Source organism: Myodes glareolus, chromosome 2, assembly GCF_982192425.1.
Source record: "Myodes glareolus chromosome 2, mMyoGla1.1, whole genome shotgun sequence".
NCBI lineage: Eukaryota > Metazoa > Chordata > Mammalia > Rodentia > Cricetidae > Myodes > Myodes glareolus.
The window spans coordinates 4,040,953-4,060,513 of NC_142027.1; the positions used below are offsets into that span (position 1 = coordinate 4,040,953).

Sequence of the window (19,561 nt, forward strand, 5' to 3'; positions counted from 1 at the left end):
TTTCAAACAAAAATCAATCAGAAGAGATGGAGAAGAACACTTTATACTCATAACAGGAACAATTCATCAGGAAGAAGTCTCAATCCTGAATATCTATGCCCCTAATATAAAAGCACTCACGTATGTAAAAGAAACATTACTGGAACTCAAAGCAGTCATCAAACCCAACACACTAATGCTAGGAGATTTCAGCACTCCTCGTTCACCAATGGACAGGTCAACCAGACAGAAACTTTACAGAGAAATAAGAGAACTAACAGATGTGACTAATCAAATGGACTTAACAGAGATCTATAGAAAATTCCACCCAAATAAGAAAGAATATACCTTCTTCTCAGCATCTCATGGAACCTTCTCAAAAATTGATCACATACTCTGTAACAAAGCAAACATCCACAGATACAAAAAAAAATGTGTCTTAGCAGATCACCATAAAGTAAAGTTAGAATTTAACAACAATTCCATCCCCAGAATGCCTACAAACTCATGGAAATGGAACAGTCAACCACTGAACCACCCCTGGGTCAAGGAAGAAATAAAGAAGAAATTAAAGTCTTCCTTAAATTCAACGAAAATAAAGACACAACATACCCAAACCTATGGGACACTATGAAAGCAGTGCTAAGAGGAAAGTTCATAGCTCTAAGTGCCCAGATAAAGAAAATGGAGAAAGCTCACATTAGAGACTTAACAGCACACCTGAAAGCTCTAGAAAAAAAGAAGCAGATTCACACTGGAGGAGTAGAAGACTGGAAATAATCAAACTGAGGACTGAAATCAACAAAATAGAAACACAGAAAAGAATCCAAAGAATCAATAAAACAAAGAGCTGGTTCTTGGAGAAAATCAACAAGATTGACAAATCCCTATCCACACTAATCAAAAGACAGAGAAAGAACATTCAAATTAATAAGATCAGAAATGAAAAGGAGGACATAACAACAGACACTGAGGTAATTCAGAGAATCATTAGGTCTTACTACAAAAGCCTGTATGCCACAAAATTGGAAAATGTAAAAGAAATGGACATGTCCTTAGATAAATACCATATACCAAAATTAAATCAAGGCCAGGTGAAAAATTTAAAGAGACCTTACGAACAAAGATACAAAAATTCTCAGTAAAATACTGGCAAACAGAATCCAAGAATACATCAAAAAATCATCCATTATGATGAAATAAGCTTCATCCCCAAGATGCAGGGTTGGTTCAACATATAAAAATCAATCAATGCAATCCATAGTATAAATAAAATGAAACAAAAACCGTATGATCATTTCATTAGATGCAGAAAAGGCATTTGACAAAATTCAACACCCCTTAATGATAAAGGTCTTGGAGAGATTAGGGATACAAAGATCATACCTAAATATAGTAAAAGAAACATACAGCAAGCCAATAGCTAACATCAAAATAAATGGAGAGAAACTCAAAGCCATTGAACTAAAACCAGGAACAAGACAATGTTGTCCACTCTCTCCATACCTCTTCAATATAGTGCTTGAAGTTCTAGCAAAAGCAATAAGACAACATAAAGAGATCAAGGGGATTCAAATTGGAAAGGAAGAAGTCAAACTTTCATTATTTGCAGATGATATTATAATGTACATAAGTGACCCCAAAACTCTACCAAAGAACTCCTACAGCTGATAAACACCTTTAGTAATGTGGCAGAATACAAGATCAACTCAAAAAAATTAATTGCCCTCTTATACACAAAGAACAATGAAGCAGAGAGGGAAATCAGAGAAACATCACCTTTCATAATAGGCACAAATAGCATAAAATATCTTGGGGTAACTCTAACCAAGGAAGTGAAAGATCTATTTGACAAGAACTTTAAGGCTTTGAAGAAAGAAATTGAAGAAAACACCAGAAAATGGAAAGATCACCCATGCTCTTTGATTGGTATGATCAACATAGTAAAAATGGCAATTCTACCAAAGACAGTCTTTAGATTCAATCCAATTCCTACCAAAATCCCAACGAAATTCTTTATAGACCTTGAGAGGACAATAATCAACTTTATATGGAAATGCCAAAAACCCAGCATAGCTTAAAAAACCCTGTACAATAAAGGAACTTCCAGAGGAATTATCATCCCTGACTTCAAACTCTACTACAGAGCTATAACTTGGTATTGGCATAAAAAACATAGACATTGACCAATGGAATCAAATCCAAGACACAGATATTAATCCACAAACCTATGAGCACCTGATTTTGGGCAAAGAAGCTAAAATTATACAATGGAAGAAAGAAAGCATCTTTAACAAATGCTACTGGCATAACTGGATGTCAACCTGTAGAAGAATGAAAATAGATCCATATCTATCACTATGCACAAAACTCAAGTCCAAATGGATAAAAGACCTCAATATAAGACTGAACACACTCACCTTGATAGAAGAGAAAGTGGGAAGTAGCCTACATGGGCACAGGAGACCACTTTCTATGTATAACCCCAGTAGCACAGACAATAAGAGAATCAATGAGTAAATGGGACCTCCTGAAACTGAGAAGCTTCTGTAAAGCAAAGGACACAGTCATTAAGATAAAAAGGCAACATACTGAATGGGAGATTTTCACCAACCCCACATCAGACAAAGGTCTGATCTCCAAAATATATAAAGAACTCAAGAAACTGTACATTAAAATTCTAATTAACCCAATTAAAAAATGGGGTACTGAACTGAACAGAGAATTCTCAACAGAAGAATTTTAAATGACCAAAAGACACTTAAGGATGTGTTCAATTTCCTTTGCTGTCGGAGAAATGCAAATCAAAACAACACTGTGATACTATCTTACACCAATCAGAATGATTAAAATAAAAAACACCAATGATAATCTATGCTGGGAAGAGGATGTGGAGTAAGGGGAACACTCATCCATTGCTGGTGGGAATACAAGCTTGTGCAACTACTTAGGAAATCAGTGTGGTGGTTTTTCAGAATATTGGGAATCAACCTACCTCAGGATTAGGTAATACCACACTTGGAAATATACCCAAGAGATTCCCAGTCATACTACAAAAGCACTTGCATCAGCCCCTTCTTCCTTTTCCCCAAATGCTCACTCAAATTTCTGGATTGCAGGAATGCTGGATTCAATCTCTGTTCTTTGTTCAAGCAAAGAATTCTGATTTGTGAGTTTACCCCTAAATAAATTACCATCTATTTCTCAGTTCTGAGCCAGTGTGGGATTTCTTTTAATTGTCCGTTCCACAGTGGTGTGTGTTCAGTGATTCAATGCAATGGCCAATTTTTTCTCCAGGGTGCATTTTTAGTTGACAGAATTCATCCACGCTTGGCGCTCTAGGGAATTATTCATTGTTTCCTATTTTACATTAAAAACTACAAGTTAGCTTTATGAGACTGCCACAGACAAGCATAAACAGGCCTATGTTCAAATGTAGTACTTTACTTCTGTCATCAGATGGCACTGCAGGGTGAGAAACTACATTAAAATTACACTTAATGGTTGATATATAGATATATATACACTTAGTCTATATATCCGTGTGTGTGTGTGTGTGTGTGTGTGTGTGTGTTCGTGAAGGCGAGAGGACAATTTTGCATGGCCTTTTTGGTGATACTGTCATTCTTTAAGATAGGCTCTCTTACCCAAGCTCACCAATTAAGCAAGGCTGAGGAGCTAGTGAATCCTAGTAATCCTATTTCTCCATCCCTAGAGTGAAGAATACTAGCATATCATCACACACACATGTGTGTGTGTGTGTGTGTGTGTGTGTGTGGCTTCTGGGAATGGCAGGTCATACTCAGGTTCTCATGCTTGCAAGACAAGCATTTTACCAACTGAGCAATCTCCCCAACACTATAATTTACTAACTTCCTTGGGCTGTTTCCTTCCCTGTCCAAGAAACATACACATATCACTGTCTCCTCTCCAAATTTCTACCTTTAAAATAAGTCATATCAACAGTTTATCCTGAGCTGAAGGGAACTATCTTCTCCATAGATTCACTCCCTCCTTAAGAAGTAACATACTAATATAGAGGTTCATAAACCCCTCACTCTTAGCTTTCATTCAGGACACCTCAAGGTCATTCATTCTCCAGCACCATCTGTACGTGTTCCTGAGAACTGTCATATCAGTCAAGTCTGTTTCTCAAGCCAAGTTCTCCTAGTATATTTCCATGTCTAGAAGCTTGACTATTATAGATGATTCTCTATTAACCTATAGTCCTTCATAATACATTATATTTTTAAATGAGTGGCACAAACACAAAACCTTAATCAAGATCAGAAATATACATATAACAAAATTGCCCTTAAATTTGTATCAATAAACCAAGATCCATATCAATACAAATCACTACAACACATCCCCCTTTAAATGGAAGGAAACATTTATAAATAATACTTGGAAAATTTGGATATAGTTCTCTCCAAACTGTGTTTTGCTTTTTGTTGGGCAAGGTAATTTTGAGGGGTGTTCACGGTGACCTCTCAGAGGGTCTTGATGCATCAAACCACAGTAGTCTAGAAAAATTCAACAGGCACTTATCCTCTGTGGAAACAAAAGAAGAACCTCTCTTCCAATGCAACAAATCCTTAGACCTACATTTTGAAATCAAGATACCTTTAAAGTAGATATGCTGATTTAAGTTAGCTACCCATACAATGAAATGTTTTTCTGTACTTAGCTCCTCCACCATCAAAAAATTTAAAGAAAACATAATAATATATATTTCCACACTTTTTGTGTATATTTCATCTTTATGTGGATTATTTTTTTCTCTATTGCTTTTTCTACAAGTTGACTCTGTCTCTTTAAAGATTTTGTTTAATTTTTAGAAAACCATTCATTTTATAACTCTCTGTACTCTTTTTCTTCTCTCTCCCGAACCTATGTATATTTATCCAACATTGCGACCCATTTAGAGGTCTTTTTTAATCTAAATCTATCTTTACTGTGTATCTGTAACCATTTTCTGACCAGAAGTGCTTCTTAAAATACTAAGCAGCAACTAAGGCTGCTTTGTCTTTCGACTCTGCCTAGTCCAACATGGTGGGGCAGAGATCTGTTTAGCATGAGCCATGCTTACAGCCCCATTTTCAGGCCCACACGGGGTCTATGTTGCCATTAAGCAAGTTGTAGCAGTTTGCTCACAGATCTCACTCAAATGGTCTATAGCTGGACCTCCTGCAAGAGTTGGAGTCATTTGTGCTAGTGAACCAGGAAGCCAATTTTTTGAAGAAGTCACACAGCTTTTACTGTGTCCTACAGTGCCTGTCTCTAGCCCATCTAGAAAAAATCATGGCTACCAAGAAACTGTGTTAAACTCTGTTTCTTTGTGTCTAGAACTCTTTTTCAAACTGTCTCAGGTTTTACATGGATTTGGAACATCAATTTGTGGTAAGAGGTCACTTGCTCATTTCCAGGCAACCCAGATTTCCAAAATAACCACATAGAAACTGTATTAATTAAATCACTGAGTGGCCTATTAAAAAAGATAGCTTTTACATCTTAATTTAACCAATTTTCATTATTTTATATTTTACCATGAGGCTCATGGCCTACGCAAAAGCTTCTGTCATGTCTGTCGCTGGTGGTGGCTCCATGGCTTCTTTCTCCCAGCATTCAGTTTAGTTTTCCCCTCCAAGCTCTATTCTACCCTCATGACAGTTTCTTTGTTAATCAATGGTATTCACAGCATACAGAGGGAAAGCCCACATCAGATACACTACTATGGGCATTCCCTGGGGGTCTGCACAGAGGCATTGACTCTGTATGGGTACTATTTGGGGTAAAATCATGACTCTTTAAAAAGTATTCATGTAAGAAAATTAATATAAGCCTATAAATCTAAAACCCCATCTGTGGGCATCTAAAACTTTCACACACTCAAAGTCTTCAAGAGTGTTTTGCAGCCCAATTTCAGTGCTAATCTTTTTCAGAAACCTTGGCAGATGCCGCTTTATGATGTAATTATAAGCTCTGGATAACAAGCAATGTTATGACTCAAGCTGGGACATTTTCTGATGGCACTGAAAATAAGGCCTGGCATCGCAGTAGTCTAACACAGTTGGACTCATTTTTACTTATGATAAATCTGACCGAAAGTGGGCCATGCCACAGTTGGGGACCCATGGCCTCCAATGTCATCTCAACAGAGAAAAAGACAGATGAGGCTCCAATGGCTCTCAGTTGCCTTCTGCCTTGGGTCACAGGCCAGAGGATTTGCTCCTGGACTAATTGTAGGGAATCCACTGGAGTGCAGGGATCTTTGGGCAGTCAGTCAGTGATACATTGTCATGGCTCAGCTCATATCTGTTCAACAGGCAACAGGGAGGAAAATCAGAGGAAAGAAAGGAAAGGCTCACAGGAAATCATTACCACTACCTGAGAACACATGGATCTTAACTTTACGCCTCATCTGAGACACCATGAAGCACAAAGGGCACAATGATGAGCAATGATTAATGTTAATAATTGATAGTATGCACTTGTATTATGGTATATCATCTGAAGAGAGAGCTGTGTGCTCTGACCTAAACTCACCCTGTATAACCCCCTTATTGTCTGTATATTGCCTTATTGCCTGGAGAAATCTTCCCTATCACTTTGTTGTCAAAGGTATTAACCTGAGGGTTGTAAATGAAGTGACTTACTACTGTAAAGATAACTCCTAAGAGGCAGTATCAGAGGGTTATCACCACAGAGGGGACCCACCTGTCATTACCCTCACTGTAGGAAGGACTCCAGTTCCCCTGAGGCAAATGCCATCCCCATCTTTACAATTCTCCAAGGCAGAGGTGTAGATCCAATTTCATTTATGTTCACCATTGAAGACATTCATATTTAGCAGTCATGTTATTCATATTTAAGAATTCTAAGGGATGAAATGCCACACTGAAAGTACATGCCCTTCTCTGTCTGTCAGGACCTTACAGAGGAACTGCACAGGCTCCCATGTGCAGGGACTGTTGGCTTTTGCTCTCTCAGAGGGCAGCATTCCACAGTCCTCTGAGACCTAAGCCATGTCCAACTGAAACTCTAATGGATCAGCAAGGGTCTCAGAAATCACCACCAAGGATATGAAGAAAAAACTTGGTGAGCTACATATTCTGTGTGTTGTGCCCAGAAGACATATTGAGGTATGACCTATTTGCTTGTACTTTCTCTCAAAAGATTCTCTGGCACTTCAGGAATATTGATGGTGCCTATCCTGTTTCCACTCACCACAGCCACACTCTATTCTCAAAGCCTCCTTAACAGTCATTTTCTTTAATGGAGAATAAATTTCTGCCAAGTGTGGTACATGTCTGTAGCCCTAGTACTCGGGAGGGTCAGGCAGGGGGATTGTAAGTTCAAAGCCAGAATGGAAGGAAGAAAGGGAGAGGGAGGAAGGAAGGAAAAAAAGGGAGAGAAGAAGGAAGGAAAGAAACCAAGGAGGGGAGGAAGGAGGGAGTGAAGAGGCTCTAGGAGAGCACAAAATGAATGATAAGTAAGTTTGTTGTGTTGATATACATCAACCACTGTTCCTGACACTGGTGGGAAACTGATCTAGCCCCGGCAGGCCTCTTTTAATATGTGTGCCTTTAGCCCTATTATGAATTCCAGGTAGAAAGTAACAAACAGGGTTGAACTTCTGTTTACCTTGACAAACAAACCCTAACTCAGTCTCTGAGTTACATGCTTCTCACACATGAAGTGTCTCTTCCACATTTCAAGACCAGCAAATCACCGAAAAGTACTAGAAGTTCACATCTTGCCTTGACCACTATGAGTCATTATATTATTTGAAATTCCAAACTAGGAAGGAGTAGAAAGCCTGCTTGATTCTGGTGTTGTCTCTGGTCAACAAGTCAGTGGAATTAAGCTCTCCTTATGAATAAACATGATGGGGCATTTGGCTGCTTGTATACGAGGCCCTTCTCTGAGGTAAGCAAAACTAGAATTTCTGGTGTTAACTGCACTAATGTAAATATTATCTAATTGAGCATGGCCTGGGCATCATCACAGAAAGAGATCTAATTGCTGAATTCAAGACCCATCTATACTGACAAAACCTGCAGAGCCACAGTTCATTCAAATAAGAAGAGAGCACACAGCATTGCCACAAGGGACTGGCTGTGACTGGCCTGCCCCACGCTCCCTACCTGCACATGTCAGGTGGAAAGGATGCTTTCCCTGGTTCATAGACATTGGTCATAAGGACCAAAATAATCAACACCACGCCCCTATCCTCCAAGTTTACAGGGAGTCTCCACCTCCCTTCTCACAATATGGAGGCTGGGATAACATGCTTCTGTTCCCAGCTTTAGATAAGTTCTTAGGATCCAAAATCAGGTCTTCCTGCTCATGTTGCAAGCACTGTGTTCTCCGAACCATGGCCCTAGCACCTCCTCTGGCTTCTTAATAATCCAATGCAGACCACTGTGTCTCTCATAAAACAGAAGAATGCAGAGATGATAAGCCTTTGGAGGGGCAGAAATAGCAGGCTAAATTCTGCCATCCCATTGGGGTAGAAGTAGTTACCAGAGGGAGGGTGTGGTCACTCTGCCAGAATGGTCAGGATACAATGGGATGAGGGGAGCAACCTGGAGACAGAAAACATGGCGAAAGCTGTTCTATGGAAGAGTTTTTGCACTAAGAGAAAAAGAGAAAAGAGGTAGATTTGTAGAAGGGCTGTCTGGAAGATAGCCTATGTAGAGAGGGCAAGCAGGCTGTGCGCTGAGGGAATGTTCTAGAAAAGACGGGGTACCAGAGCTGCAGATGGGAGATAACAGTGGGAGCCTAGCTGGAGACGCAACAGGGCAGGTATGCAGGTGGGACAGGACCAGCCTTCAAGGTGACCACAGACAGTCTCCATATTGTCATGGAGAGACAAGGTTGCTGGTGGAGATGAGAATGAGTAGAGCCATTGGACGATGCCCATCTCCAGGCATCTGTGCATTTGTGTGCACAGCCTTGTGGCCTTCCCTGATGCTTCCAACTTGGTTCCTGAGACTGACAGAGGAGATGAGTAGTGTGGAGTATGGGTGCAGAGGTTTCCAGGGCTGAAAATGAGATTACTGACACATGCTAAAATCAAAGGGAGACAGTTCTGGTTCATCCACTTTATTTCTATTTAAGAGATTGAGAATCCAAACTAAACCTCAAAAACAAATAATCATCAAAGATGCCAAAGGCACAGTCAGTCAAGTCATAAGGTTAATTCCTTAGGCTTAAACAAAAGAAAAGTACTCCAGAGAAAAAAAATTCCAAAGGATGATTGCCTACTGTCTGGATTTATAATTACCAAGAACGCCACTCTGCTCACCCAAGGCTCACTGCCCTGAAAGCCTTTCAGATTTCTGTTGAGTTCTGAAGCTTTGCTTCCAAAATATGATTGAAACAAGAAGTCCTCTTATATTTCAAAAATAAACAAGACTCTTCAGCAATACTTTTCTAAGCATACAAAATCAAAGCCAAATAAAGAAAATCCAGATACAAGCATCAATGAAAAAAAGATGAATGTAGATCATACTTACAAATATGGATAACTTCAGAAGAGCTGTAAGTTGGAACCACCTACACGCACTATGCTGCTTATAATTTAACTTTTATTAAAGATAAATATCATTATTAAGAAATCATAAATAGATACATCTGCTCCCAAAACACTGTATCAGCCTGTAGAACTTCCTCAATGTACAGGCAAATTTCAAACACCATTCTATGACATAGACGTTAATTTTTTGCTGTAGGAAATTTTACAGCTTGTGGGTACCCACCTACTGGGGCACGGCCTCTTAGATCATATATGCTGACGCAGAGCCTGCATCCACCCCTTTCCTCCTATTCGTAAGCTGCTTGTTTGGATTGTTAGATTGCTGGATTTGATCTTTGTCCACCATTTAAGCAGAGAATTCTAATTGGTGAGTTTATCCCTAAATAAATAACTATTTTTCAATTCTGAGCTAGTGTGGGATTTCTTTTAAACACCTATTCATCACTTGGCACCCCATGTTGGGCACCAGTTCAGTAGTTCAATGCCCAAGTCAGCTCAAGTGACCAGAAGCATACAACTTCTGTCAGAAAGAGGCCTAGGACTAACAACAAGCTGTACTGCAGGTTAGACTCTGTTGCCTGAGTGTACTCCAAGAGGTGTTTCACCATGAAGGCTGGTCCACTGCAGCAGCCAGCTGTGCGATCATCAGGCACATGATGGGTAAGATGAGCCTGGTGCAAAAAAAGATCCACACAACCCTTCATAGGAAGGTGGCATCAGGTCCCACTTCATTCAGCTCTAATTGCCACAGTTTCTTTTCCTTTAGGAAATCAGATTTGACCTCTAAGTGTCCTCAGTTTCAGCTGAATCGCTTCCAGTCACAGAGGATATTTCTTGTTTTATGTGACCAGGTGAAGAAAGTCCACTATCCCCCTCTGATATTTCCCAAAGAAGAATGTAAGAAAAGTTTCACAGCTCTCTGGACTCACCTCTGTTCAGGACAGAGGGGGTGTACTGGTGATGACATCCTGGGTTATGGTGGGGTGAGAAGGATCTGAGACCCTGAGTGGGTAAAACCTGGAGCATCTGTTTTAGCTTCATTTCTGTTATTATGATAGACACCCTAAATAAAGCAGCTCCAGGAAGAAGGGCTTTCATTGGCTCACAACTCCAGATGTGGTCTGTTATTGCAGTGAAGTCAAGGCAGTAACTTAAAGCAAAGGGACACATCCATGGTCCCAACAGAGACAGGAAAACCACATGGATCCTTGCTTGCCCACAGCTGAATTCTTCCTCTCACACTGCTCAGGACACCCTGCCTGGGGAACAGTGTCACCCACAGTGGGCTGAGTCTTCCTACATCAGTGGATACTAAAGAAATACTAAAGAGATATTTCTCATTAAAACTCTTTTCCCGCATGATTATAGGTTGTGTCAAGTTAACAGTCGTAACCTCCCAGCCCAGCATTTGAACTGCAGGCATCAGGAGCTGATCCCCATGACCCCTGCATTGAGATAGTAGAATGCATGATGCAAAGCACTCACCAGGGGCTTGGGAGAGCTTTGTGCAGTCACGGACTCCATCCCCAGCACCAAAACCCAAAAATGATACCACAACAAAAAATGACATTTGGCCACAGAATCTATTTCTCTACTTGTATTTAAAATAACTATGCCTGGGGGGTGGAGAGAGGCTCAGAAGTTAAGAGCACTGGCTGCTCTTCCAGAGGTCCTGAGTTCAAATCCCTGTAACCACATGTGGCTCACAACCATCTATAGTGAGATCTGATTTTCTCTTCTGTCCTGCAGGCATACATGTAGGCAGAATGCTGTATACATAAATAAGTAAATCTTAAAAAAATATTAAATGACTATGCCTGGTCAAAGAGAATGCTGCTTTTAATTGATTAAAACTTATTATTATCATTATTATTATTATGCATCATTCCAACTCGTTCATCTCAGGTTCATACAGCCCGTCTCAACTCTGACTTTGGGCTGTTTCAATCTTCACCTCCAAGAACAATCTAAAGCCATCTCTGAAGATTTGTCTTTTCCTGAGAGTTAGGTTAAAAGGCAGGAGACACATGAGGAACACCCCCCAAAAAAATTCCTATCAAATTCTCAGTCAAATGAAACCACCACACAAACCCTAGAGGTATGATTGAGAGTTTACTTCTAATAAACCTGTGCCAGCATTCATGCACAGAGTTTACAACATGGAGAGAAACAGAGAAATAAAAATAAGGAAAGAGCCTGGGAGGTCAGTGTTTGCAGGAGCCTTTGCAATAATTGTTTCTGTTCATGATAAAATTAGCCTAAATAGAAGGATTCCTCAGGGCCAAGTCAGAATCAAACAGAACCATGAAGAAGTAAACCAACACTCTACCCAACACCAAGGACAGAGGTGGCATTGTGCAGGAAAAGGGGATGCTGGTGACTCCTTGGGTAGCACCAGAGACAAGTTTCTGAGAAAAGTAAGCATGTAGGAATGTATGTTAATGGTGTGCTAATGGAGAAGGCTGAGGACTGGGCCTTCAGGGCTTCTCAGTCCCTGGGTGAGTCAATGAGTCACCTCAGTTTCCTCCACTGACAACCAGTATGGCTGTAAGAATGAAGTACAGCTACCTGCAAAGAATGCCTCCATCTTCAATGCAAGAGCAAGTCTGGGCACAGGTGACCACACCTGCTTATGTTCCCATACACTGTGCATAGACCAAGAGAACCTGTGACCAACCAGATTTTCTACACTGAGCTCACTCAGGTCTGCTTTCTGGAGACCCTCACCTTGATCTTGCTCATGATATGTATGAATGCAGTGAGCAAACATGGCTAATGAAGGAATGAATAAAGGGAAGGTCTGATGCAGAGTGGCCGGTGCCAGGTCCTGATGCCAGCTCTTCCACCTTCTAAACAGTAAAGCTCCCATATAGTTACAAGTCTTGGCTTTCCCCTCTGTCAAGAGAAGACCTGGTTTAGTTTTGACTCTGTACACACCCAGGAACAATCACCCTTTCTCTTTCCCCAGCTCAGATTTTCACATATTCTGAACTAAGGGTCCAGAACTTGGTGCTGTATGATTTTGAAGAATGTCACAGACAGAAGAATTTTCCCCAAGAGTTATGGGAGGGACTCAGAGGAAGAGAGGAACAAGTATGGAAATGAGGCCCTGGAGGTAGTTTCCAGCCTCCTCCAATTGAAGGAGTAACAGTTCTGGCTTGAGTAAGTTGTCCTGAGTTCAGATAAGAGCATATTGCAATGTTTACAGTCACACAGTCACATGAAGTCTTGGCTCCAAGCATAAAGCAAAATCTTGTAAAGTAAAAGGCAGGGGGAAACAATAATTCCCATGATACAGAACAAAATTACGCATCTGGTGATATTGTCCAAATAGCCATGAGCCCCTGGCTCATGAGCCCCAGCTCTGAAAACCTTCAGGGTTAAATTCCAAACCAAAACACTCAGCAGATCTATGACCATGTGATAATCCAGTGTGAAGAGCCAGGTTCAGGAAGGATTACAGATGCAGGGAGAACCCTTTGACTGGTGGTGTGGGACAATTGTCTATATTCTGTCAATTATATTTTAAATAAACACTGATTGGCCAGTAGCCAGGCAGAAAGAATAGGCAGGACAACGAGACAGGAAGTAGAGGCAGATCAATAAGAACAGGAGAATTCTGGGAAGGAGGAAGCCCAGTCTTCTGCAGTCCTGAGCCTGCCACAGAAGAAGCAAGATGTGGAAAAGGTACCGAGCAATGTGGCTAACTCAGACAAGAAAAATGGGCTAATATAAGTTATAAGAGTTAATAAAAAGCCTGAGCTAATGTGACAATCAGTTTATAACTAATGTAGATTTCTGTGTGATTTCTTTGGGGCTTAACGGCAGCAGGAACCGGGAAGGACAGAAAACCCTGAAAACAGACTGGGCATGGTGGGCAAACCAGTAGCTTGGACCAGTCCAGGTTCCAGCAAAGTTACTGGACACCAGGACAGGCCATGCCTGTTCCTGACTGTCCTTGAGTTTGAACTTAGATGTCTGAAGTGTTCCAGAGCTGCAACTGATCACCATCAATCCATCAAGACATTCACAGCAGAGATAAGGTATTCCAAAAGGCTCACAGGAGACATCACCTTGCTAGGATTTCATTAGTGTGATCAGCCTTTACAACAAGAAACAGTTAAGAGTTCTCAGCCTCATTTATATGGGCTTATAATCCAGTGCCCTTCTAGCATGGAAGTGAGCTACTGTCTGTAGCCATGCATGTTTCATGTAGAAGATGCATTAGATACCAAGTAGATAACAGACTCGGTGCCTAGTTATATCATTCAAGTGAGGGGAGAGGGCTAAGAAAGCTGGTTCATCCAAGACTTAGCATTTTAAAAAAAGTAGGATTTGGAATTGAGGGGCTGGGGACTCCAGAAATGGCCTGAAGAATGCAGGTTTTCTTTAAGGCACCTACCCTAAGCTTCATCCATTACCACCCTCTCCAAAAGAATGGGACACTCAGTTGGGGGACACCAACTGAATTCTGATAGCACTTGATTCTCATTCCTACTCCATCTGCAGACTGGGAGTCTTTGAACAAGTAATTGGCCATAGCTACTGGTTCTTAACCTGTAAAATGTTAATGATCACATCCATGGCTTCATATATATACTGAGTCCTGAAATGAGCAGATGAAGACATGTCTCAAACATTGAGAACATAGTGCAAAAGTCTGATAGATGAGATCTGTTATTGCTCTGGGTGCCAAGTGGGAATGAATCTTGACCTGTGTGTGTGTACATCCACTCTAGTACATGCAGGGCATTGAGAACAACACTCTTTGCTTTCCTCCTCCTCTCTCTAACCCTGACAGTTCCCAGCAAGGCCATCTCAGACCTCCACAAAGTATCTCCAAAGGTTATTGGAAGTTTGCACTGTGGATACCATCAACATTAAGAAGGGCAGTACCGTTTCTGAGAGTTCTCCAAGTTTCTTCCAGTAAGTGAGTAATGTCTGGGGTGTCAGAGAATGACAGGTCACAATTTTACGAAAGCGGCACACAGAGAAGTATAAGCCTCCTGGGAAAAAGGTTGGTTCTGTGTGGAGTTCCTCAGGCCGTATCTTCAGCTTGGCCAGGCAGAGCCCAACAAACACATCCTCGAACCTGAAGAATGGGACACTCTCTGAGACACTGTATACTTTACTGGCCACATCACTAGAAAAGACATAACCCGTACCAGAACAAAAAGGTGGGTACGTGTCCCAGGGATATTCAAATTTACTCACAAACCACTTGCTGATTGTATCCCTGATGGGAGGGTAATCATACATTATGTACCCCGTGAAGAACCTGGAGGTTTTGTTTTTCTTTAGCAGCAGGTCAGTCAGATAGCCAATATTCACAAACATGTCTGAGTCTGTCTTCATCACAAAAGCTGCCTGAGGACAAAAGTGGTGGACCCATTCCATGCCCATCATGGTCTTCAGGGTCAAGTTGTAGTAGTCGTCCTTGAAATCCTTCTGGATGATGTCACGGTGCTGCTTGCCCTCCTGGGCTGTGGCATTCATCTCGTCGGTGCTGTCTGAGGCCCCCAGGAGGAAGAGGATCTTCACACGCTGTCCCCTCACCTCTGTTTCTCTACCCCACGTCTTGCGGATGGCCATGCGAGCCGCCAGCTGCTTGTGGGACGAAGTCACCAGCAGCACAAGGAAAGGGGGCTTCTGCTTGCAGTCAATATCTGGGAGCTGGAGGAACTTCCCGTGACCTTTCTTGAGAACAATTGGAAGTTCTTCGAAAAGTTCCATGCTGAAGTACAAGCAAAGAGCACCCATTGTCAGAATGAAAGCATAAACCAGCCTCATCTTCATGAACTGCATCTGAAAGAACAAAGACAATCTGCCAGGTCTCCACAACAAGAGGGTGGAGTAACAGATAGGCAAACACATGGAGATCAGAGGGCTCTGTTCTGGTGTTCCAAACCTAGCACCAGGGCTAGAGTTTATACTTTATAAAGTACTAGCAGAAAAATATTTGATGGTTCCCAACACAGGGCTAGATAGACAGCTCAGCAGTTAGGAGCACTTCTTGCCAGCAACCACCTGTATCTGTTGTTCCAGTCGATCTGATGCCCTCTTCTGGCCTCTGTGTGCACTGCACACATGTGGAGGGCAGACAAACATGCAGGCAAAATTCCCATATATGTAAAGTAAAAACATTTAAATTTTACCCAAAAAGTACCTAAGGAAAAAAAGATATTTAAGGAAATGGAACTGTGAATCTGTGTAAACAGTACACATTATATATGCATACTGCATTATACCAAACCACACATATATACAATTTAAAAATTAAATTTTAAAAAAATATGAGTTAATGTGCCAGGTAGGGGAGCTAGATGAAGAGATCCACAGTTTAGAAAACTCTGGAGGGGCTAGAAAATGGTCCTGAGGTTAAGAGCACTGGTTGGTCTTCCAGGGGTCCCAATTTCAGTTCCCAGCAACCACATGGTGGCTCACAGCCATCTATAATGAAATCTGATGCCCTCCTCTGGCATTTAGGCATCTGTACAGAGCATTCATATAGAAAATGTAAAAGAGAAAAAGAAAAGAAAAGAAAAAAATCTGAACTCGTTTTGCACACAGAAATGAAAGCCATTCTTCTACAGTGAAACACACAGGATAGCCTGCCTTGCTGTCCCCCAGTTCCACCCTGACAGACTTGGGATTCTAGATGTTGGTCCCAGCTCTGGAAACTGGCATCCTTTCACTGATGGGATAATCAAAATCCTTGTCCTTCAGCATATGAGACCAGATCTTGCCAAAGATGCTCAGCTCTGATCTCGGGTGACTCCATGACTAAGAATGTCACAATGCAGCTTAACAGTCTGTAGGTCTGACACCTGTGCTTTCTGCATGCAAGCACAGACCTGGCCAAAGACTTCTCTGCACAAATTAAGCATGCTCAAAAAAGCAACTCTTAACACGTTGAGTTCCTGGCATGCTCATGTGTTTGAACTCTTGGTCAGCTGCTGACAGTGCTGATGGAAAAGGTTGTAGAACCCTTTATGAGATGGGGCCGAGCTACAAGAAGTGTGTCCTGGGGGATGAGTGTTGAGTTTATGGCATGTCCACTTCATGTCCTCTCTCTGCCTTCTGATCCACAAGATATGAACAATAGCCTCACACCCGGCTACCACAGCTACAAACTGCTCCCAGTGGTGTGTATTTCTTCCGCAAAGGACAATAACCTCATGTCAGTATCCAAAGTAAATCTTCCCCATCGTAAGTCATTTCTCTTTAGGTATTTGGTCATAGCAATGAGAAAAGTAATGAACACAAAAGCACCTCTGGTTTTCTGATTTGCACAATTACCTTGAAATTCTAGAAACTTGGGATGTGGTAAGTTTGAGAACTTCTGTGTTAGTGTTGTAAAACTGAGAAAGAAAGGCACTCACGTTTGCTGAGCAAGAACTTAGCTCCCTCCAGAGGGCTAAGTCACAGGGTAGAAGCCACAATGAAATGAATTCCTTGTGAAGGGCAGTTGGTAACCAATATTCCACCCTACATTCCAAGACAATCTTCTGGACTCGGTTTTTCTACCATAAATGAAGCTTGTGTCTCTCAGGACGAACTAGGAGAGAAAATAATAACATTCAAGTTGTTTTCATTTACTTCATGTTTTGCCCTCTCCTTGTGTGACCTTGAGCAAGTGTGTGAACTGCATTGCTAGACTGAGTTTTGTGACTTCTAACGTGGGTGCAACTGAAGTACAGTGTCAACCATATGACTCACCTGCCTACAACAACAAACAAATATCTAAGAATCCTCTGTGGTCTCACAGACAAAGATAGGCCCTGTGGTGGTCTGAGGGAGAATGGCCTCTGTGGGCCTATAGGATGGATGGCTTTGTTATCAGTGGAAGCCTTTGGGAAGGAATGGGGGTGTGGCCTTGGTGGAGAAGGTGTGTCATTGGATGTGGGCTGTGAGATTTGGAAAACCCACACCATTAAAACTGTGCTCTATTTCCTCATTATGACTGTGGAACAAGGTGTGAACTCTAAGCTGTTCCTTCCATTCGTGTCTTTGTTGTCATCATGGATGCTAACCCTCTGACTCTATAAGCACAACTGAATGTTTTTATGACATCCTTTGCTCATGGTGTTTTATCATAGCAAAGTAAAAGTAATTAACATGGAAGTTGGTACCAGGGAGTGGGATTGAGCTTGACAGGCCTGACCTTGTGTTTTGCAGGAATGTAGAAGACAATGGGGCTTTGGATGACAGGCTAATACTGACTTTCTAATGTGGTTAAAAGTGATACCATTATGCAAATATATAATAAAATGAACAGGTGAGATAAAGATTAATATAAAATGTTTAAGGAGAAAAAAGCAGCAGAGAAATTGAATGTTGGAACCCAGGCTTATGTTGAAAGAGACAAAAAGATAAAAAAAAATGGCTTGATCCAAGTGGGATAAAGAGAAGGTGTCCTCAGGGCAAGGCCCCACCAGGGAAGCTCCCAACCTGTGAGAAGAAAGGCCTAAACAACTTTTTGTTCTTAAAAAACAATAGTAAAGTAAATATCCTGCAATCATGATTCAAGGAGGCATTCAGACTTGAAACTATCATCCACAAGGTTCTTGGATAAGGGGTTGTGGAGCCTTCATCAGTGGTTGAGGAGGGCTGAGGAGACCAGGCAGTAGTATATGGAAAGAAAAACCCTACTAATGCTAGAAACCTTGAGAGGCCATTGCATGAAACAGTGAAACTGAAGCCTGGGTTGCATGGAGACTCTCAGGTGTTAGACTTACTGGAGCCATAGATGTTTGCCAAGGAGAACTGCACAGAGCAGTGGAGCACAAGAGGGATGTGTGGTGTGGGGAGCAAAGCTGGGAGGGAGGGGCCAGCTAAGCCCAGTGATGCTGGGTATGGAGCTACAGGATTTGTAAAATGTCTCTAACCAAAGCAACTCCAACCAAGCAAGTGGAAGACTTGTATGACGAGACTTTAAGTCTTTGAAGAAGAGAATTGGAGAAAACACCAGAAAATTAAAAGATCTCTGATGCTGTTGGGTAAGTAGAATTAACATAGTAAAAATGTCAATCTTACCAGATGCAATCTACAGATTCAATGCAATGCCCATCAAAATACCAGCAAAATTCCTCACAGACTTTGACAAGAACAATATTCAACTTCATATGGAAAAGAAAAAACCCAGGATAGCCAAAACAATCATGTACAACAAAGAAACTTCTGGAGACCTTACAACTCCTGACTTCAAACAATGTACGGAGGTACAGTACTGAAAACACCCTGGTATTGGCATAAAAACAAAGAGCAGGACCAATAGAATTATATAAGCTACAGAAAGCATGTGCTGAGGAAAAGTGTCTCCAAGAGTGAGATGGGGCAGGCATCCTTCATAGCTCCCCACCAGTCATGGAACGGCAGGGCACGGTGAAGTCTTTGGCAATGTCCAGACCCAAATGGGGCCATCAGCTCAAAGTTCCTAGCTGAAATCCAGCATTTTGCCCATTGGGTGAGGGCTGGGCAGAGTAACCCACACAGCTCCTGCAATGTGCTGACTAATTTATGTTGGCTTGACTGGGAATGGGGTACTCTCAGACACTTGGTTAAATATTATCTTGGATGTGTCTGAGATGGTGCTTGAGAATATAAACAACATTTGAATGGGTGAACCTTCCCCATGGAGGTGAGCCTCCTGTACTCAGCTGAGTACTGGTCTAGTCAAAAGGACAGCTTCATTGAGATGACTGTTATTCCTTGTGTTCCGGTGATACACCTTTCTTCTGTAGTTACATATTATGGCTTTTGGATTGTCATTTACACCATTGTTTCTCTGAGTTCTCAATCTGCAGACTCAGATTAGAGCTAAACCAGAAGCTATCCAGAGTCCCTAGCTCCTTTACTGTAGATCTGGGCACTTATTTACCTCTATAACTGTGAGTCACTGCTCCATAATCAACCTACTAGCATATGAGCACATCCTGTCGACTTTACTTCTCTGGAGACCACTGACCAGCATAAGCATAGAGCCCCACATCTTCTGAGAACCCTGCCAGTGAGGCCTTGGGTATTTCAATTCTTTAT

General features: G+C 41.6%; 2 protein-coding genes across 2 annotated transcripts in view; both read right to left on the reverse strand.

Moving 5' to 3' along the window:
• The window catches only part of LOC125392825 (beta-1,3-galactosyltransferase 5), a 580,132-nt gene that overhangs the window by 418,948 nt on the left and 141,623 nt on the right, over positions 1 to 19,561 (reverse strand). The window lies entirely within an intron of this gene.
• The window catches only part of LOC125392949 (beta-1,3-galactosyltransferase 5-like), a 37,659-nt gene continuing 29,442 nt past the window's right edge, over positions 11,345 to 19,561 (reverse strand). Inside the window, 3 exon segments of the mRNA XM_087898727.1 lie at positions 11,345 to 14,445; positions 14,447 to 15,328; positions 16,906 to 17,081. Of these exon segments, the coding sequence (XP_087754853.1) occupies positions 14,404 to 14,445; positions 14,447 to 15,328 (924 nt within the window). The 5' untranslated portion in view covers positions 16,906 to 17,081 and the 3' untranslated portion in view covers positions 11,345 to 14,403.